At 44.2% G+C, this 22,012-nt stretch overlaps 1 protein-coding gene and 1 long non-coding RNA gene across 4 annotated transcripts in view; one reads left to right on the top strand and one right to left on the bottom strand.

Annotated features, from left to right (window-relative positions):
• LOC118362142 (serine/threonine-protein kinase N2-like) overlaps positions 1-22,012 on the top strand; it is a 65,250-nt gene that overhangs the window by 38,861 nt on the left and 4,377 nt on the right. The window contains exons 3-14 of the mRNA XM_052465956.1: positions 5,823-5,977; positions 6,680-6,803; positions 9,904-10,061; positions 10,646-10,859; positions 11,380-11,565; positions 11,877-11,986; positions 18,911-19,054; positions 19,187-19,262; positions 19,417-19,588; positions 19,704-19,827; positions 20,474-20,677; positions 20,762-20,853. Coding sequence (XP_052321916.1) covers positions 5,823-5,977; positions 6,680-6,803; positions 9,904-10,061; positions 10,646-10,859; positions 11,380-11,565; positions 11,877-11,986; positions 18,911-19,054; positions 19,187-19,262; positions 19,417-19,588; positions 19,704-19,827; positions 20,474-20,677; positions 20,762-20,853 — 1,759 coding nt within the window. The remainder of the gene's footprint in view (positions 1-5,822; positions 5,978-6,679; positions 6,804-9,903; positions 10,062-10,645; positions 10,860-11,379; positions 11,566-11,876; positions 11,987-18,910; positions 19,055-19,186; positions 19,263-19,416; positions 19,589-19,703; positions 19,828-20,473; positions 20,678-20,761; positions 20,854-22,012) is intronic.
• Positions 14,551-18,846, bottom strand: LOC127908261 (uncharacterized). Of its 3 annotated transcripts, none has more exons than XR_008066521.1 (6): positions 18,804-18,846; positions 18,352-18,388; positions 18,253-18,278; positions 15,042-15,091; positions 14,803-14,852; positions 14,551-14,593 (listed from the first exon to the last, which is right to left on the bottom strand). It is a non-coding gene; the product is annotated as an uncharacterized LOC127908261 (long non-coding RNA). The 3 variants fall into 3 exon arrangements; XR_008066520.1 differs by lacking the exon at positions 18,253-18,278 and adding an exon at positions 18,180-18,205; XR_008066519.1 differs by lacking the exon at positions 18,253-18,278 and adding an exon at positions 17,963-17,988.

Raw genomic sequence — 22,012 nt, 5'->3', positions numbered from 1 at the left:
ACACTCACTCTGCAAGCCTAGCTGCTAGTTGTAAATATATTTATCCTCTGACACACTCACTCTGCAAGCCTAGCTGCTAGTTGTAAATATATTTATCTCTGACACACTCACTCTGCAAGCCCAGCTGCTAGTTGTAAATCTATTTATCCTCTGACACACTCACTCTGCAAGCCTAGCTGCTAGTTGTAAATCTATTTATCCTCTGACACACTCACTCTGCAAGCCTAGCTGCTAGTTGTAAATATATTTATCTCTGACACACTCACTCTGCAAGCCTAGCTGCTAGTTGTAAATATATTTATCTCTGACACACTCACTCTGCAAGCCTAGCTGCTAGTTGTAAATACATTTATCTCTGACACACTCACTCTGCAAGCCTAGCTGCTAGTTGTAAATATATTTATACTCTGCCACACTCACTCTGCAAGCCTAGCTGCTAGTTGTAAATATATTTATCCTCTGACACACTCACTCTGCAAGCCCAGCTGCTAGTTGTAAATATATTTATCCTCTGACACACTCACTCTGCAAGCCTAGCTGCTAGTTGTAAATATATTTATCCTCTGACACACTCACTCTGCAAGCCCAGCTGCTAGTTGTAAATATATTTATCTCTGACACACTCACTCTGCAAGCCTAACTGCTAGTTGTAAATATATTTATCCTCTGACACACTCACTCTGCAAGCCTAGCTGCTAGTTGTAAATATATTTATACTCTGACACACTCACTCTGCAAGCCTAGCTGCTAGTTGTAAATATATTTATACTCTGCCACACTCACTCTGCAAGCCTAACTGCTAGTTGTAAATATATTTATACTCTGCCACACTCACTCTGCAAGCCTAACTGCTAGTTGTAAATATATTTATCTCTGACACACTCACTCTGCAAGCCTAGCTGCTAGTTGTAAATATATTTATCCTCTGACACACTCACTCTACAAGCCTAGCTGCTAGTTGTAAATATATTTATCTCTGACACACTCACTCTGCAAGCCCAGCTGCTAGTTGTAAATATATTTATCTCTGACACACTCACTCTGCAAGCCTAGCTGCTAGTTGTAAATATATTTATCTCTGACACACTCACTCTGCAAGCCCAGCTGCTAGTTGTAAATATATTTATCTCTGACACACTCACTCTGCAAGCCTAGCTGCTAGTTGTAAATATATTTATCTCTGACACACTCACTCTGCAAGCCTAGCTGCTAGTTGTAAATATATTTATCTCTGACACACTCACTCTGCAAGCCTAGCTGCTAGTTGTAAATATATTTATACTCTGCCACACTCACTCTGCAAGCCCAGCTGCTAGTTGTAAATATATTTATCTCTGACACACTCACTCTGCAAGCCTAGCTGCTAGTTGTAAATATATTTATCCTCTGACACACTCACTCTGCAAGCCTAGCTGCTAGTTGTAAATATATTTATACTCTGCCACACTCACTCTGCAAGCCCAGCTGCTAGTTGTAAATATATTTATCTCTGACACACTCACTCTGCAAGCCCAGCTGCTAGTTGTAAATATATTTATCTCTGACACACTCACTCTGCAAGCCCAGCTGCTAGTTGTAAATCTATTTATCCTCTGACACACTCACTCTGCAAGCCTAGCTGCTAGTTGTAAATATATTTATCTCTGACACACTCACTCTGCAAGCCTAGCTGCTAGTTGTAAATATATTTATCCTCTGACACACTCACTCTACAAGCCTAGCTGCTAGTTGTAAATATATTTATCCTCTGACACACTCACTCTACAAGCCTAGCTGCTAGTTGTAAATATATTTATCTCTGACACACTCACTCTGCAAGCCCAGCTGCTAGTTGTAAATATATTTATCTCTGACACACTCACTCTGCAAGCCTAGCTGCTAGTTGTAAATATATTTATCCTCTGACACACTCACTCTGCAAGCCTAACTGCTAGTTGTAAATCTATTTATCCTCTGACACACTCACTCTGCAAGCCTAACTGCTAGTTGTAAATATATTTATCTCTGACACACTCACTCTGCAAGCCTAGCTGCTAGTTGTAAATATATTTATACTCTGCCACACTCACTCTGCAAGCCCAGCTGCTAGTTGTACATCTATTTATCCTCTGACACACTCACTCTGCAAGCCTAGCTGCTAGTTGTAAATATATTTATCTCTGACACACTCACTCTGCAAGCCTAGCTGCTAGTTGTAAATATATTTATCTCTGACACACTCACTCTGCAAGCCGAGCTGCTAGTTGTAAATATATTTATCTCTGACACACTCACTCTGCAAGCCCAGCTGCTAGTTGTAAATATATTTATACTCTGACACACTCACTCTGCAAGCCTAGCTGCTAGTTGTAAATATATTTATCTCTGACACACTCACTCTGCAAGCCCAGCTGCTAGTTGTAAATATATTTATCCTCTGACACACTCACTCTGCAAGCCTAGCTGCTAGTTGTAAATCTATTTATCCTCTGACACACTCACTCTGCAAGCCCAGCTGCTAGTTGTAAATATATTTATCTCTGACACACTCACTCTGCAAGCCTAGCTGCTAGTTGTAAATATATTTATCCTCTGACACACTCACTCTGCAAGCCTAGCTGCTAGTTGTAAATATATTTATCTCTGACACACTCACTCTGCAAGCCTAACTGCTAGTTGTAAATATATTTATCTGACACACTCACTCTGCAAGCCTAGCTGCTAGTTGTAAATATATTTATCTCTGACACACTCACTCTGCAAGCCCAGCTGCTAGTTGTAAATATATTTATCCTCTGACACACTCACTCTGCAAGCCTAGCTGCTAGTTGTAAATATATTTATCTCTGACACACTCACTCTGCAAGCCTAACTGCTAGTTGTAAATATATTTATCCTCTGACACACTCACTCTGCAAGCCCAGCTGCTAGTTGTAAATATATTTATCCTCTGACACACTCACTCTACAAGCCCAGCTGCTAGTTGTAAATATATTTATCCTCTGACACACTCACTCTACAAGCCCAGCTGCCAGTTGTAAATATATTTATCTCTGACACACTCACTCTGCAAGCCTAACTGCTAGTTGTAAATATATTTATCTCTGACACACTCACTCTGCAAGCCTAACTGCTAGTTGTAAATATATTTATACTCTGACACACTCACTCTGCAAGCCTAACTGCTAGTTGTAAATATATTTATCTCTGACACACTCACTCTACAAGCCTAGCTGCTAGTTGTAAATATATTTATCTCTGACACACTCACTCTGCAAGCCTAACTGCTAGTTGTAAATATATTTATCCTCTGACACACTCACTCTGCAAGCCTAGCTGCTAGTTGTAAATATATTTATCTCTGACACACTCACTCTGCAAGCCTAGCTGCCAGTTGTAAATATATTTATCCTCTGACACACTCACTCTGCAAGCCTAGCTGCTAGTTGTAAATATATTTATCTCTGACACACTCACTCTGCAAGCCTAGCTGCCAGTTGTAAATATATTTATACTCTGACACACTCACTCTACAAGCCCAGCTGCCAGTTGTAAATATATTTATCCTCTGACACACTCACTCTGCAAGCCCAGCTGCTAGTTGTAAATATATTTATCCTCTGACACACTCACTCTGCAAGCCTAGCTGCTAGTTGTAAATATATTTATCCTCTGACACTCTCACTCTTGTTTTCTGTGAGCCCTTTTTATATAGGTCTTATCAAACCTCAGTCATCTATGTAGGCTTACAGCTACAGTATGTTGTACACTATATGGTATTGTATTGACCTCCCCCAAGTTGAACCTGGACCGTCTCTATGCTGTTGTTGAAGCACTGTAGTACAGGTAACTGCCAAACTGATGATAACACGTGAGGAGATGAGTGATACAAAGTATAATGAAAGCAGGTGCTTCCACATAGGTGTGGTACCTGAGTTAATTAAGCAATTAACGTCCCATTATGTTTAGGGTATAAAAATACCCAGTTGCCCCATTGTTTTGGCTACCATGGATGGCTACTAGAAGAAAAGATCTCAGTGACTTTGAAGGAGTGGTCTGAACGGGCCATAAAGGGTTAAAGGGTGTGTGTCAGCACCTATCCCATTGGGCTCAGACGCCAGTTCATCGTCTAGATTTGATCTGCATTTGGTTGTGTTGTTAACCAACGTGAAATCAACCATAAATGTCATTGGGGTCATTGCAAATCCAATCAGTTTTCCGTGTTGATTCAATGTCGTCACATTAGAATTTTTTTGGGGGGGGGGGTTGAAATGATGTAGAAACAACATTTTATGTTCAACCAGTTTTTTTTTCTCGGCGGGAAGGGAGATTCTGGACAGCGTTTTCCACCTCCATTCGGCTCGTGGAAGAATCCCTCCAATAGAGTTCTAGAACCTTGTAGAATCTGTGCCAAGGAGCATTGGAGCTGTTCTGGCTGCTGGTGGCCAAACACCCTATTGAGACGCTTTATGTGGATCTTTTCTTGGACAGTTTTATCTGAAGGTACAAGTATCATCTTCTGTCTTGTCCTCCATCTTTCTGAGCTGCTGTGCGTGCCCTATACAGGAAGTAGGATGTGTTTTAGATTTCAGGGAGGTCTTTTTGAAGATGTAGAGAATAGGTACTGTACATGTCTTGCTTAGTTAAGAGTGATATGTACTACAGTCTAAACAAGCAGACTGTCTACCTAAGACACGGAGAGTATCGTATAAACATTGTATTCTTGTCATTTCTTGTGAAAGGTACCGTAGGCCTATATGTTGAGTTAAATAGACAGGACAGTGGATCATTCAGTCTCCTGTACGACCTGGTATGAGTTTCTGGAGTCTGGAATGGAGCAGAGCACAGCAGTGCTCTTTTGTGATCGATGTCGTAACCCAAAGGGGAAATACCTAAATGGGGATGAAGTCATGTAACTCCCTTCTGTACATCGGGAGGGATTGTCCTGTACATTACAGGGGCTTTTTATAATGGGAAATAAACTATGTTGATTCGGTATGCCGTTGGGGGGGGGGGGTATAATCTTATATGGAAGACTGTGATAATTGTCAGATTTAGTCAAATATGACTTGGAAGTCTCTTGAGGATCCAAAAGGGGGAAATGTTTCTCCATGTGACCCAGGGTGGCTGATCTCTGCAGTCTGTTCCGTGGCCTGGCTGTGTACGCTACGTTGTGGTGTCGGGGGCCCCCACTCTTTCCATTTCACCTGGGAGTCAGTCTCACTGAAACCTGATTTCTCTGTCTGTCAGTGAAACTCAGCTTGTCTGTACAAGCCTTAACAATGTCACACATTGTTTCAATCTTGACAGCTACCAATATTGCTCAACAGCCTCTAAATAGAAAAAATATGTCTGGGAAAAATCCTGTCTTTATACCAAAAAAAAACAGCTCAATTTGATTAATTTGGGCCTATATTACTAAGTGATTATTTTTACTGCGTCGGGTACATTTCCAAATAAGCTCATTGACCATTACATTGCCTATCAAGATACAATTTAACCTTTTTATTTATTTAACTAGGCAAGTCTGGTTCAGAACAACTTTTTATTTTATAATGACGGCCTACCCCTGGCCAAACACTCCCATAACCCGGACGATGCTGGGCCAATTGTGCGCCGCCCTATGGGACTCCCGATCATCGGCCGGTTGTGATACAGCCCGGGATCGAACCAGGGTCTGTAGTGACGCTTCTAGCACTGAGATGAAGTGCCTTAGACCGCTGCGCCACTCAGGAGTCCACTCGGTTTCCTTTTGCATTATGACATTGTCTCATTTCATCCTTGATTTGTTTTTTTGTGTGTGTTGTAGCTGGACTGCCCTCATATCTATTCTGTTATTGTAGTTCCCGGCTGCCCTCTGACCCCAGACACCCCCAGCAGTGAGTCCAGAATGTGCAGTAGCAGACTGGGGGCTCTGAAGAAGCAGAACGACATTGAGCTAAAATGCAAACAAGGAGCTGAGAATATGATTCAAATGTATTCCAATGGATCCTCCAAGGTATGGGGGGGGTGAGGGGCGGTATGGGGGGGGGTGTGTATGGGAGCGGTATGGGGGGTGAGGGGCGGTATGGGGGTGTGTATGGGGAGCGGTATGGGGGGGGTGAGGGGCGGTATGGGGGGGTGTGTATGGGAGCGGTATGGGGGGGTGAGGGGCGGTATGGGGGGGTGTGTATGGGAGCGGTATGGGGGGGTGAGGGGCGGTATGGGGGGGTGTGTATGGGAGCGGTATGGGGGGGGTGAGGGGCGGTATGGGTGGGTGTGTATGGGAGCGGTATGGGGGGGTGAGGGGCGGTATGGGGGTGTGTATGGGAGGGTATGGGGGGGTGAGGGGCGGTATTGGGGGTGAGGGGCGGTATTGGGGGTGAGGGGCGGTATTGGGGGGGTGAGGGGCGGTATGGGGGGTGTGTATGGGAGCGGTATGGGGGTGTGTATGGGGGGTGTGTATGGGAGCGGTATGGGGGGTGAGGGGCGGTATGGGGGGGGTGGCTACCCTCAAAAGCAATTAGATTTGAGTTGAGCTGGAATGTCTCAGTGCTTTTAACCTCATTTGAAAGACCATGTACACAGTCGTACAAAGTCCAAGAGAAATCCAAACTGATGGTGAAAACAAAATGGTTAAAACACTGAGCCAAAGAAATAGCCCGTGTTTAATTAACATGCTTATGTTTACATGTACCCCCCCTCCCCCTCCCCCCAATAGGATAAGAAGCTGCTTGCCACTGCTCAGCAGATGCTGCAGGACAGCAAGACCAAGATAGAGTTCATCAGGATGCAGATCCTCAAAGCCAGCCAGACTGGTGAGACCAACTACAGCGATAACGACGGTATGAACCCACTATAACCTTAGAAACACATCTCTCACCAAGGGCATGCGTTGTCTGTTGGAGGGCTTTTCCCTCTGCTATGTAAAGTATATGTGGGGGAATTAGGCTTTTCCCTCTGCTATATAATGTATATGTGGGGGAATTAGGCTTTTCCCTCTGCTATGTAAAGTATATGTGGGGGAATTAGGCTATTCCCTCTGCTATATAAAGTATATGTGAGGAATTAGGCTTTTCCCTCTGCTATATAAAGTATATGTGGGGGAATTAGGCTTTTCCCTCTGCTATGTAAAGTATATGTGGGGAATTAGGCTTTTCCCTCTGCTATATAAAGTATATGTGAGGAATTAGGCTTTTCCCTGTGCTATATAAAGTATATGTGGGGAATTAGGCTTTTCCCTCTGCTATATAAAGTATATGTGGGGAATTAGGCTTTTCCCTCTGCTATATAAAGTATATGTGGGGAATTAGGCTTTTCCCTCTGCTATGTAAAGTATATGTGAGAAATTAGGTTTTTCCCTCTGCTATATAAAGTATATGTGGGGGAATTAGGCTTTTCCCTCTGCTATGTAAAGTATATGTGGGGAATTAGGCTTTTCCCTCTGCTATATAAAGTATATGTGGGGAATTAGGCTTTTCCCTCTGCTATATAAAGTATATGTGGGGAATTAGGCTTTTCCCTCTGCTATATAAAGTATATGTGGGGGAATTAGGCTTTTCCCTCTGCTATATAAAGTATATGTGGGGAATTAGGCTTTTCCCTCTGCTATATAAAGTATATGTGAGGAATTAGGCTTTTCCCTCTGCTATATAAAGTATATGTGGGGGAATTAGGCTTTTCCCTCTGCTATATAAAGTATATGTGGGGAATTAGGCTTTTCCCTCTGCTATGTAAAGTATATGTGGGGAATTAGGCTTTTCCCTCTGCTATGTAAAGTATATGTGGGGAATTAGGCTTTTCCCTCTGCTATGTAATGTATATGTGGGGAATTAGGCTTTTCCCTCTGCTATGTAAAGTATATGTGGGGAATTAGGCTTTTCCCTCTATATAAAGTATATGTGGGGAATTAGGCTTTTCCCTCTGCTATGTAAAGTATATGTGGGGAATTAGGCTTTTCCCTCTATGTAAAGTATATGTGAGGAATTAGGCTTTTCCCTCTGCTATATAAAGTATATGTGGGGAATTAGGCTTTTCCCTCTGCTATATAATGTATATGTGGGGAATTAGGCTTTTCCCTCTGCTATGTAAAGTATATGTGGGAATTAGGCTTTTCCCTCTGCTATATAATGTATATGTGGGGAATTAGGCTTTTCCTCTGCTATGTAAAGTATATGTGGGGAATTAGGCTTTTCCCTCTATGTAAAGTATATGTGGGGAATTAGGCTTTTCCCTCTATATAAAGTATATGTGGGGAATTAGGCTTTTCCCTCTGCTATGTAAAGTATATGTGGGGAATTAGGCTTTTCCCTCTGCTATGTAAAGTATATGTGGGGAATTAGGCTTTTCCCTCTGCTATGTAAAGTATATGTGGGGAATTAGGCTTTTCCCTCTGCTATGTAATGTATATGTGAGGAATTAGGCTTTTCCCTCTGCTATGTAATGTATATGTGGGGAATTAGGCTTTTCCCTCTGCTATGTAAAGTATATGTGAGGAATTAGGCTTTTCCCTCTGCTATATAAAGTATATGTGAGGAATTAGGCTTTTCCCTCTGCTATGTAAAGTATATGTGAGGAATTAGGCTTTTCCCTCTGCTATGTAAAGTATATGTGGGGAATTAGGCTTTTCCCTCTGCTATGTAAAGTATATGTGTGGAATTAGGCTTTTCCCTCTGCTATGTAAAGTATATGTGTGGAATTAGGCTTTTCCCTCTGCTATGTAAAGTATATGTGGGGAATTAGGCTTTTCCCTCTGCTATGTAAAGTATATGTGTGGAATTAGGCTTTTCCCTCTATGTAAAGTATATGTGGGGAATTAGGCTTTTCCCTCTGCTATGTAAAGTATATGTGGGGAATAAGGCTTTTCCCTCTGCTATGTAAAAGTATATGTGGGGGAATTAGGCTTTTCCCTCTGCTATGTAAAGTATATGTGGGGAATTAGGCTTTTCCCTCTGCTATGTAAAGTATATGTGTGGGGAATTAGGCTTTTCCCTCTGCTATATAAAGTATTACTGGTCCCCAGGGGAATTAGGCTTTTCCCTCTGCTATATAAAGTATATGTGGGGGAATTAGGCTTTTCCCTCTGCTATATAAAGTATATGTGGGGAATTAGGCTTTTCCCTCTGCTATATAAAGTATATGTGGGGGAATTAGGCTTTTCCCTCTGCTATGTAAAGTATATGTGGGGAATTAGGCTTTTCCCTCTGCTATATAAAGTATATGTGGGGAATTAGGCTTTTCCCTCTGCTATGTAAAGTATATGTGGGGGAATTAGGCTTTTCCCTCTGCTATGTAATGTATATGTGAGGAATTAGGCTTTTCCCTCTGCTATGTAATGTATATGTGGGGAATTAGGCTTTTCCCTCTGCTATGTAAAGTATATGTCCCCAGGGGAATTAGGCTTTTCCCTCTGCTATGTAAAGTATATGTGGGGGAATTAGGCTTTTCCCTCTATATAAAGTATATGTGGGGAATTAGGCTTTTCCCTCTGCTATGTAAAAGTATATGTGGGGGAATTAGGCTTTTCCCTCTATATAAAGTATATGTGGGGAATTAGGCTTTTCCCTCTGCTATGTAAAGTATATGTGGGGAATTGATAGCTTTTCCCTCTATATAAAGTATATGTGTGGAATTAGGCTTTTCCCTCTGCTATGTAAAGTATATGTGTGGAATTAGACTTTTCCCTCTGCTATGTAAAGTATATGTGGGGGAATTAGGCTTTTCCCTCTGCTATGTAAAGTATATGTGAGGAATTAGGCTTTTCCCGCTGCTATATAAAGTATATGTGGGGGAATTAGGCTTTTTTTGGACTTTATACATCCATTGTCTTACATTTCTGGACCCCAGTCTCTGTGATAATGATACATTTCTGGTCCCCAGTCTCTGTGATAATGATACATTTCTGGTCCCCAGTCTCTGTGATAATGATACATTTCTGGTCCCCAGTCTCTGTGTCCAAGCCCATCATCAGTCCTCTGGACCTGAGACTAGAGGAGTTGCGACATCACTCCAGGATAGAACATGCTGTAGCTGATGGAGCCCAGAACGTCATGATCCTGCTGGGCTCTTCTGGGAAAGTTACGGAGAAGAAGGCCCACTCTGAGGTGAGACGATGGATGTAAACCTAGGGTTGCAAAATTCTGGTTACTTTTACCTAAAAATCCTAGTTTTTTTCCCAGAAATCCTGGTTGGAAGATTCCCAGAAAAAGTAGGGAATAAAGCAGGAGATCTGGAAATCTCTGGGCAGGTATTTTTTTGGCTGGATGAAGGAGTGTGAAGAAGCCCATCTTCCATATTCTTTTCAGATCATGGAAATTCTGTGAATGACGGGAAATGTCAAATCTTGCAGAGAGTCGAGCCAGTTTACCATAACACATCGTTGTGGAATGTAAAAATCAACATTCCACAGCATACCGTTCCTCACCCAGGTGTTCCATAATGTTAACCTCTGAGTACATTCTGAATGCTTGCATACTGTTCCTCACCCAGGTGTTCCATAATGTTAACCTCTGAGTACATTCTGAATGCTTGCATACTGTTCCTCACCCAGGTGTTCCATAATGTTAACCTCTGAGTACGTTCTGAATGCTTGCCCTAAACTGAAGTTTTCAGATGTGTCCAGCCGTATGGTCCCGTGTTATGTGCTAGTATGTTTAAATATTTTAATATTAGTCTCTTCCCCCCACAGGCTCAAGCCCGGTTCAATGAGTCCAATCAGAAGTTGGACCTGCTGAAGTTATCTCTGGAGCAACGGCTGAGCGAGCTGCCTAAGAACCACCCTAAGAACCTTCTCATCATGGAGGAGTTAGCCATGGTGGTGTCCCCGCCACTCAGCCCACGCCATAGCGTTATGTCTACATACAACCAGTACAGCACGGTCACCAAGCCTGCTGCACTCACAGGTAAGACTGTCCTTTTTTTTTTTAGAACCAACAACTCAGTGTTGTCTTTATCGTTACGGGATTACCCTAGATTTCAAAACACAGCAGCCTCTCTTTAAGTTGGAAGCTCTGAAGCATTCCTTAAGGTCAACAGAGATGACACAGCATAACACAGCCACCCTCATCCCAAACACACGTGCGCTTTGTACTGTAAATAGAATAAACCGCTGTTAGACGACGATAAACTTTGAGTCGGTATGTAATGCCTCACCCACTCGGGTCAAACTTGAGCAACATTTTACGTTTACAATAATGACGTGTAAGTCCATAGTGCAGTGGCCGTATGTATCAAGGAGGACTGCTGATTTAAGATCAGTTTTTCCTTCTAGATCACAATGAATAATATTTACATGGACAGGAGGGACCTGATCCTAGACCTGCACCCTTACTCTGAGACGATTGATACACAGTGTGGCCCTCCCCGGCCTTCGTCTTTCTGGGCTACAGTCTAGTGTGTTTTTTTTACCTGTTTTTCTCCGAGGTACGTTGGAGGTGCGTCTGATGGGCTGTCAGGACCTGCTGGAGGACGTCCCAGGTCGCTGTAAGACCCCCTCAGCCTCCCACCCCGGCTGGAGCCCCAGTGAACAGCGATCCTCATTCATGTCCAGAAGCAACAAGAACAAAGGAGCCAGCTCACGCAACCTCTCCAAGACCGACGACCTGTCCAGTTGAGTGTTGCTCTATTGACCCACATCCCCGATGTGTCTCTGTCTGATGTTTTGAAGCTGCTCGGAGAAGCTGCTCTGACTAATGCCTTGCATCTAGCTGTGAAATATTGCTCAGTGTCTTGTCTGCTGTTTGAACAGAGGGGTGAAAAGGGGGGTTGGTGTTCAAAATGTTTTGCACAGAAAATCAAAACAAGCGTTTTCTTAAAGCAGACAATTGGACAAGTACTCCCTGTTTTCAGTCCATTTCATGCCTACTGAACATTGCCCTGGGTCCAGATTGAATAAACGTATTCTCTCTCGCTCTGTCCAGACGAGATCAGTGCTGTGCTGAAGTTGGACAACACTGAAGTGGGACAGACCAGCTGGAAACCAGTCAGCAACCAGTCCTGGGACCAGAAGTTTACACTGGAACTAGACAGGGTAATCTAGACCACACTACTTCACTATATATCCACTGTGGAACTAGACAGGGTAATCTAGACAACACTACTTCACTATATATCCACTGTGGAACTAGACAGGGTCATCTAGACACACACTACTTCACTATATATCCACTGTGGAACTAGACAGGGTCATCTAGACCACACTACATCACTATATATCCACTGGAACTAGACAGGGTCATCTAGACCACACTACTTCACTATATATCCACTGTGGAACTAGACAGGGTCATCTAGACCACACTACATCACTATATATCCACTGTGGAACTAGACAGGGTAATCTAGACCACACTACTTCACTATATATCCACTGTGGAACTAGACAGGGTCATCTAGACCACACACTACTTCACTATATATCCACTGTGGAACTAGACAGGGTCATCTAGACCACACTACTTCACTATATATCCACTGTGGAACTAGACAGGGTCATCTAGACCACACTACTTCACTATATATCCACTGTGGAACTAGACAGGGTAATCTAGACCACACTACTTCACTATATATCCACTGTGGAACTAGACAGGGTCATCTAGACCACACTACATCACTATATATCCACTGGAACTAGACAGGGTCATCTAGACCACACTACTTCACTATATATCCACTGTGGAACTAGACAGGGTAATCTAGACCACACTACATCACTATATATCCACTGTGGAACTAGACAGGGTAATCTAGACCACACTACATCACTATATATCCACTGGAACTAGACAGGGTCATCTAGACCACACTACTTCACTATATATCCACTGGAACTAGACAGGGTAATCTAGACTACACTACATCACTATATATCCACTGTGGAACTAGACAGGGTAATCTAGACTACACTACATCACTATATATCCACTGTGGAACTAGACAGGGTAATCTAGACTACACTACATCACTATATATCCACTGGAACTAGACAGGGTCATCTAGACCACACTACTTCACTATATATCCACTGTGGAACTAGACAGGGTAATCTAGACCACACTACTTCACTATATATCCACTGTGGAACTAGACAGGGTCATCTAGACAACACTACTTCACTATATATCCACTGTGGAACTAGACAGGGTAATCTAGACCACACTACTTCACTATATATCCACTGTGGAACTAGACAGGGTAATCTAGACCACACTACTTCACTATATATCCACTGTGGAACTAGACAGGGTAATCTAGACCACACTACTTCACTATATATCCACTGTGGAACTAGACAGGGTAATCTAGACCACACTACTTCACTATATATCCACTGTGGAACTAGACAGGGTAATCTAGACCACACTACTTCACTATATATCCACTGGAACTAGACAGGGTAATCTAGACCACACTACTTCACTATATATCCACTGTGGAACTAGACAGGGTCATCTAGACCACACTACATCACTATATATCCACTGGAACTAGACAGGGTCATCTAGACCACACTACTTCACTATATATCCACTGGAACTAGACAGGGTCATCTAGACCACACTACTTCACTATATATCCACTGGAACTAGACAGGGTCATCTAGACCACACACTACTTCACTATATATCCACTGGAACTAGACAGGGTCATCTAGACCACACTACTTCACTATATATCCACTGGAACTAGACAGGGTCATCTAGACCACACTACTTCACTATATATCCACTGGAACTAGACAGGGTAATCTAGACCACACTACATCACTATATATCCACTGGAACTAGACAGGGTAATCTAGACCACACTACTTCACTATATATCCACTGGAACTAGACAGGGTCATCTAGACCACACTACTTCACTATATATCTACTGTGGAACTAGACAGGGTCATCTAGACCACACACTACTTCACTATATATCCACTGGAACTAGACAGGGTCATCTAGACCACACTACTTCACTATATATCCACTGTGGAACTAGACAGGGTCATCTAGACCACACTACTTCACTATATATCCACTGTGGAACTAGACAGGGTAATCTAGACAACACTACTTTAGGCTTTACCTCAATTACTCTGGGAAGGTTTCCCCTTTCCCATACAATGCCATTAGTGTCTGAAATCGCCTCAAACGCTTAAAAAAAATTAAATCCAGATTTCTGTTTGTATTTGGGTCATTGTTTCTAATTCACAACCTTCAGCAAATCACACGGATTCATTAACACGTCGTACCCAGGCAGGACAAGTGAGAGCAGCTCTCTATTCTGGAGTTGTGTAACTCTGAATGCCGGAGCGGCTGGTACTAAGTCTGCCGGAATCTATTGCTTTCCCCTGAAGCTTCCCAAAGTCAGGCTTTTAGTGGGACTAACTCATGACTGGTGTTAGGGGAGACCTGATGACTGGTGTTAGGGGAGACCTGATGACTGGTGTTAGGGGAGACCTGATGAGGAGACCTGATGACTGGTTTTAGGGGAGACCTGATGAGGAGACCTGGTGGGGAGACCTGATGAGGAGACCTGATGACTGGTGTTAGGGGAGACCTGATGAGGAGACCTGATGACTGGTGTTAGGGGAGACCTGATGACTGGTGTTAGGGGAGACCTGATGACTGGTGTTAGGGGAGACCTGATGACTGGTGTTAGGGAGACCTGATGACTGGTGTTAGGGGAGACCTGATGACTGGTGTTAGGGAGACCTGATGACTGGTGTTAGGGAGACCTGATGACTGGTGTTAGGGAGACCTGATGACTGGTTTTAGGGGAGACCTGATGACTGGTTTTAGGGAGACCTGATGACTGGTTTTAGGGAGACCTGATGACTGGTTTTAGGGAGACCTGATGAGGAGACCTGATGAGGAGACCTGATGACTGGTGTTAGGGGAGACCTGATGACTGGTGTTAGGGAGACCTGATGACTGGTTTTAGGGAGACCTGATGACTGGTTTTAGAGGAGACCTGATGAGGAGACCTGATGACTGGTGTTAGGGAGACCTGATGACTGGTGTTAGGGAGACCTGATGACTGGTGTTAGGGGAGACCTGATGACTGGTTTTAGGGAGACCTGATGAGGAGACCTGATGAGGAGACCTGATGAGGAGACCTGATGACTGGTGTTAGGGGAGACCTGATGACTGGTGTTAGGGGAGACCTGATGACTGGTGTTAGGGGAGACCTGATGACTGGTTTTAGGGGAGACCTGATGACTGGTGTTAGGGGAGACCTGATCAAATCAAATCAAATCAAATCAAATCAAATTTATTTATATAGCCCTTCGTACATCAGCTGATATCTCAAAGTGCTGTACAGAAACCCAGCCTAAAACCCCAAACAGCAAACAATGCAGGTGTAAAAGCACGGTGGCTAGGAAAACTCCCTAGAAAGGCCAAAACCTAGGAAGAAACCTAGAGAGGAACCGGGCTATGTGGGGTGGCCAGTCCTCTTCTGGCTGTGCCGGGTAGAGATTATAACAGAACATGACCAAGATGTTCAAATGTTCATAAATGACCAGCATGGTCGAATAATAATAAGGCAGAACAGTTGAAACTGGAGCAGCAGCAGTCAGGTGGAATGGGGACAGCAAGGAGCCATCATGTCAGGTAGTCCTGGGGCACTGTCCTAGGGCTCAGGTCCTCCGAGAGAGAGAGAAAGAAAGAGAGAATTAGAGAGAGCATATGTGGGGTGGCCAGTCCTCTTTTGGCTGTGCCGGGTGGAGATTATAACAGAACGTGGCCAAGATGTTCAAATGTTCATAAATGACTAGCATGGTTGAATAATAGTAAGGCAGAACAGTTGAAACTGGAGCAGGAGCATGGCCAGGTGGACTGGGGACAGCAAGGAGTCCTCATGTCTGGTAGTCCTGGGGCATGGTCCTAGGGCTCAGGTCCTCCGAGAGAGAGAAAGAAAGAGAGAAGGAGAGAATTAGAGAACGCACACTTAGATTCACACAGGACACCGAATAGGACAGGAGAAGTACTCCAGATATAACAAACTGACCCTAGCCCCCCGACACAAACTACTGCAGCATAAATACTGGAGGCTGAGACAGGAGGGGTCAGGAGACACTGTGGCCCCATCCGAGGACACCCCCGGACAGGGCCAAACAGGAAGGATATAACCCCACCCACTTTGCCAAAGCACAGCCCCACACCACTAGAGGGATATCTTCAACCACCAACTTACCATCCTGAGACAAGGCCGAGTATAGCCCACAAAGATCTCCGCCACGGTACAACCCAAGGGGGGGCAACCCAGACAGGCCGACCACAACAGTGAATCAACCCACCCAGGTGACGCACCCCCAGGGACGGCACGAGAGAGCCCCAGCAAGCCAGTGACTCAGCCCCCGTAACAGGGTTAGAGGCAGAGAATCCCAGTGGAAAGAGGGGAACCGGCCAGGCAGAGACAGCAAGGGCGGTTCGTTGCTCCAGAGCCTTTCCGTTCACCTTCCCACTCCTGGGCCAGACTACACTCAATCATATGACCCACTGAAGAGATGAGTCTTCAGTAAAGACTTAAAGGTTGAGACCGAGTTTGCGTCTCTGACATGGGTAGGCAGACCGTTCCATAAAAATGGAGCTCTATAGGAGAAAGCCCTGCCTCCAGCTGTTTGCTTAGAAATTCTAGGGACAATTAGGAGGCCTGCGTCTTGTGACCGTAGCGTACGTGTAGGTATGTACGGCAGGACCAAATCAGAGAGGTAGGTAGGAGCAAGCCCATGTAATGCTTTGTAGGTTAGCAGTAAAACCTTGAAATCAGCCCTTGCTTTGACAGGAAGCCAGTGTAGAGAGGCTAGCACTGGAGTAATATGATCAAATTTTTTGGTTCTAGTCAGGATTCTAGCAGCCGTATTTAGCACTAACTGAAGTTTATTTAGTGCTTTATCCGGGTAGCCGGAAAATAGAGCATTGCAGTAGTCTAACCTAGAAGTGACAAAAGCATGGATTAATTTTTCTGCATCATTTTTGGACAGAAAGTTTCTGATTTTTGCAATGTTACGTAGATGGAAAAAAGCTGTCCTCGAAATGGTCTTGATATGTTCTTCAAAAGAGAGATCAGGGTCCAGAGTAACGCCGAGGTCCTTCACAGTTTTATTTGAGACGACTGTACAACCATTAAGATTAATTGTCAGATTCAACAGAAGATCTCTTTGTTTCTTGGGACCTAGAACAAGCATCTCTGTTTTGTCCGAGTTTAATAGTAGAAAGTTTGCAGCCATCCACTTCCTTATGTCTGAAACACATGCTTCTAGCGAGGGCAATTTTGGGGCTTCACCATGTTTCATTGAAATGTACAGCTGTGTGTCATCCGCATAGCAGTGAAAGTTTACATTATGTTTTCGAATAACATCCCCAAGAGGTAAAATATATAGTGAAAACAATAGTGGTCCTAAAACAGAACCTTGAGGAACACCGAAATGTACAGTTGATTTGTCAGAGGACAAACCATTCACAGAGACAAACTGATATCTTTCCGACAGATAAGACCTAAACCAGGCCAGAACATGTCCGTGTAGACCAATTTGGGTTTCCAATCTCTCCAAAAGAATGTGGTGATCGATGGTATCAAAAGCAGCACTAAGGTCTAGGAGCACGAGGACAGATGCAGAGCCTCGGTCCGATGCCATTAAAATGTCATTTACCACCTTCACAAGTGCCGTCTCAGTGCTATGATGGGGTCTAAAACCAGACTGAAGCATTTCGTATACATTGTTTGTCTTCAGGAAGGCAGTGAGTTGCTGCGCAACAGCCTTCTCTAAAATCTTTGAGAGGAATGGAAGATTCGATATAGGCCGATAGTTTTTATATTTTATATGATGACTGGTGTTAGGGAGACCTGATGACTGGTGTTAGGGGAGACCTGATGACTGGTTTTAGGGGAGACCTGATGACTGGTTTTAGGGGAGACCTGATGAGGAGACCTGATGAGGAGACCTGATGAGGAGACCTGATGAGGAGACCTGATGAGGAGACCTGATGAGGAGACCTGATGAGGAGACCTGATGAGGAGACCTGATGAGGAGACCTGATGACTGGTGTTAGGGAGACCTGATGACTGGTTTTAGGGAGACCTGATGACTGGTTTTAGGGAGACCTGATGAGGAGACATGATGAGGAGACATGATGAGGAGACCTGATGACTGGTGTTAGGGAGACCTGATGATAAGACCTGATGACTGGTGTTAGGGGAGACCTGATGACTGGTTTTAGGGAGACCTGATGAGGAGACCTGATGAGGAGACCTGATGACTGGTGTTAGGGGAGACCTGATGACTGGTGTTAGGGAGACCTGATGAGGAGACCTGATGAGGAGACCTGATGACTGGTGTTATGGGAGACCTGATGAGGAGACCTGATGAGGAGACCTGATGACTGGTGTTAGGGAGACCTGATGACTGGTTTTAGGGGAGACCTGATGAGGAGACCTGATGAGGAGACCTGATGACTGGTGTTAGGGAGACCTGATGAGGAGACCTGATGAGGAGACCTGATGACTGGTGTTTGAGGAGACCTGATGAGGAGACCTGATGAGGAGACCTGATGACTGGTGTTAGGGGAGACCTGATGACTGGTTTTAGGGAGACCTGATGACTGGTGTTAGGGAGACCTGATGACTGGTTTTAGGGAGACCTGATGAGGAGACCTGATGAGGAGACCTGATGAGGAGACCTGATGAGGAGACCTGATGAGGAGACCTGATGAGGACTGGTGATAGAGGAGACCTGATGAGGACTGGTGATAGAGGAGACCTGATGAGGACTGGTGATAGAGGAGACCTGATGAGGACTGGTGATAGAGGAGACCTGATGACTGGTGTTAGGGGAGACCTGATGAGGAGACCTGATGACTGGTGATAGAGGAGACCTGATGACTGGTGATAGAGACCTGATGAGGAGACCTGATGAGGAGACCTGATGAGGAGATGTTACAGTTTTTGTCTTCCACAGTCTCGTGAGCTGGAGATCTCAGTCTACTGGAGGGACTGGAGATCACTGTGTGCCGTCAAGTTCCTTCGCCTGGAAGACTTCCTGGACAACCAACGACATGGCATGTGCCTCTACCTGGAGCCTCAGGGAAAACTGTTTGCTGAGGTACGATTCAATTATCCACTTCTCCCAACAAAACACCCACATTTACCTTTTCCTGCACAAAAAAACCCAGATTTATTCAGAATATTTACAGAATGTACTCATAACCTATGACCTATGTGTGTTTTCCCACAGGTTACATTTTTCAACCCAGTCATTGAGCGGAGGTCAAAACTTCAAAGGCAAAAGAAGATATTCTCCAAACAACAAGGTCTGTAGTTTATTCTGTAAAGTCCAAGTTTTAATGTTCTTTTTAAAGCGCTGTGTAACATAATTATGTTGGATAAAGGTCTAAATAAATACATGTTTGTTTTTTTATTTATTGGATGACTGATTGTGGTTTGTGACCCTCTGCTCTGTCCCAGGGAAGACGTTCCTGCGTGCCCCTCAGATGAACATAAACATCGCTACGTGGGGTCGGCTGGTGAGGAGAGCCATCCCCTCTGTCAACAACTCCTTCAGTCCAGCTCAGCTGCCAGACATGGGGACAGAGCTCGGTCCTGAGTCCCAGTCCATCCTGCACTTGGCCTCCCCCAGGTAAACACACACACCTCGTCCAGTGATTATCTATTGGTTGAAGTGAACAGAAATTAAACTTAAAGTTGCAGTTTAGTCCCCTTCTGAAATGACCTCTCTCTCTCTCTCTCATCAGTGACCTGATAGTGACCAAACTGGAGTTTGGCAAAGAGCCCCCACTTCCCCTGAAGCGCCACACTGTGGCTTCTATTGGAGAGCCCATTCTGGAGAGCAGTATTGCAGACGGAGAGAAAGTACAGGTAGCTGTGAATACAATGTATCAATTCACAAACTCTGAAAGATTCATGTCGCTGTTGGTTCTTTTTAGTAAAGAGATTACCATTTTAATCAGAGTTTTACTGACTCGTTTCATGCTGTTCTTCGTGGTATTTTATTGCCCTTTTAAGTTGCTCTTGAGAACATGGTCTGTAACGTAACGTGACAGTTCTGTAACTGTTAAAGTTGGTTTTATTTAATTGTGATTGGTGTATTTTGAGCTAACCGTGACTGTGATTGGTGTATTTTGAGCTAACCGTGACTGTGATTGGTGTATTTTGAGCTAACCGTGACTGTGATTGGTGTATTTTGAGCTAACCGTGACTGTGATTGGTGTATTTTGAGCTAACCGTGACTGTGATTGGTGTATTTTGAGCTAACCGTGATTGTGATTGGTGTATTTTGAGCTAACCGTGACTGTGATTGGTGTATTTTGAGCTAACCGTGACTGTGATTGGCGTATTTTGAGCTAACCGTGACTGTGATTGGCGTATTTTGAGCTAACCGTGACTGTGATTGGTGTATTTTGAGCTAACCGTGATTGTGATTGGTGTATTTTGAGCTAACCGTGACTGTGATTGGTGTATTTTGAGCTAACCGTGACTGTGATTCGGTGTATTCTGTTCCCAGGAAGCCATGTCTACATTTGACTTCCTGAATGAGAGCAGGAACAGTATGTTGAAGTGTAACCTAGACGACAGTGTTATTGTAGAGCAGCCCAATGAGAGGTTACCTGTCCAACGCTCCACGGATACAAGGGAGAAGGAAGACTTCCAGTTCAGTCTCATCGACTTTAAATGTGTGGCAGTCCTGGGCCGAGGACACTTTGGAAAGGTAAGGCCACACACGATCTTCATGTCTCAGGAAGGCAGGAGTGATGTCACACGCCAGATCTAACTGCTCTCTGTTATTCAACAGGTGCTCCTGGCTGACTATGAAAGTACTGGGGAGATGTTTGCTATCAAGGCCCTGAAGAAAGGAGACATCGTATCACGTGACGAAGTAGACAGGTAGGAAGTAACGCCGACAACTTAATGACAATATACACTGAGCATGCAAAACATTAAGAACAACTTCCTAGGGGCCTCCATAGTGGCACAGTGGTCTACGGTCCTGCATCACAGTGCTAGCTGTGAACCACTAGAGATTCTGGGTTCGAGTCCAGGCTCCGTCCACGCCGGCTGCCACCGGGAGACCCACTAGCGACCCCTGTGGCTGGCCGGGTGTAGTGCACACATTGTGACATTGTGTCAAGAAGCAGTGAGTCGTGGTTCTGACGCACGACTCTCGACTTTCGCCTCTCCTGAGTCCGTACGGGAGTTGTAGCGGTTGGGCGAGACTATAACTACCAATTGGATATCACAAAATTGGGGAGAGAATGAAAGAAGAAAGAACACCTTCCTAATATTGACCCCCCCCTCAGAACAGCCTCAATTCGTCGGGGCTTGGACTCTATAAGGTATCGAAAGCATTCCACAGGGATGCTGGCTCATGTTGACTCCAATGCTTCCCACAGTTGTTTCAAGTTGTCTGGATGTCCTTTGGGTGGTGGACCATTCTTGATACACGGAAAACTGTTGAGCGTGAAATACCCAGCAGCGTTGCAGTTCTTGACACAAACCGGTGCGCCTGGCACCTACTACCATACCCCGTTCAAAGGCACTTAAAGATTTTGTTTTGCCTATTGCCGTCTGAATGACTAAACTTCGCTCGATACTGAGGATTTCTTCAGCTCAGAGCTTGAGCCCAGACATTGATGAACTAGCATCCAAGAAGAGATGCCAGGTATCTGGCTTGGGCACATCAGATTAGACCAGTGTGCAATAATTAACGTTTTCTTTATGCACTTTTTCTTGCTACAAGGCATGGGCTTGAATGGTTGATTTGATTTATTATCATTTTATTTGTAAAATTATTAGCCAGTGGAAAAAGTTGATTTTGGTATTTAAATCAGAAGGCTGCAAATAGAAAAGAGGCATACAATTTTTATTTAAATTGTATTTAATAAATGAATGCCATTGATGTGTTTTTTCATTTGAAATTCTATTTTGCACGTCTCCACTATTAAATTATATATTGTATGGTAATAAGCGATGCTTGTTCCATATTCAATGTTAAAGCAAAACTTGTTTGGGTCCATATTAAAAGGTTAATTTGTTCAATGTTGGC

Source organism: Oncorhynchus keta, chromosome 1 (genome assembly GCF_023373465.1).
Source record: "Oncorhynchus keta strain PuntledgeMale-10-30-2019 chromosome 1, Oket_V2, whole genome shotgun sequence".
Lineage (NCBI taxonomy): Eukaryota > Metazoa > Chordata > Actinopteri > Salmoniformes > Salmonidae > Oncorhynchus > Oncorhynchus keta.
Note: the sequence above shows the minus strand (reverse complement) of the source record. Positions and strands in the feature narration are given on the sequence as shown.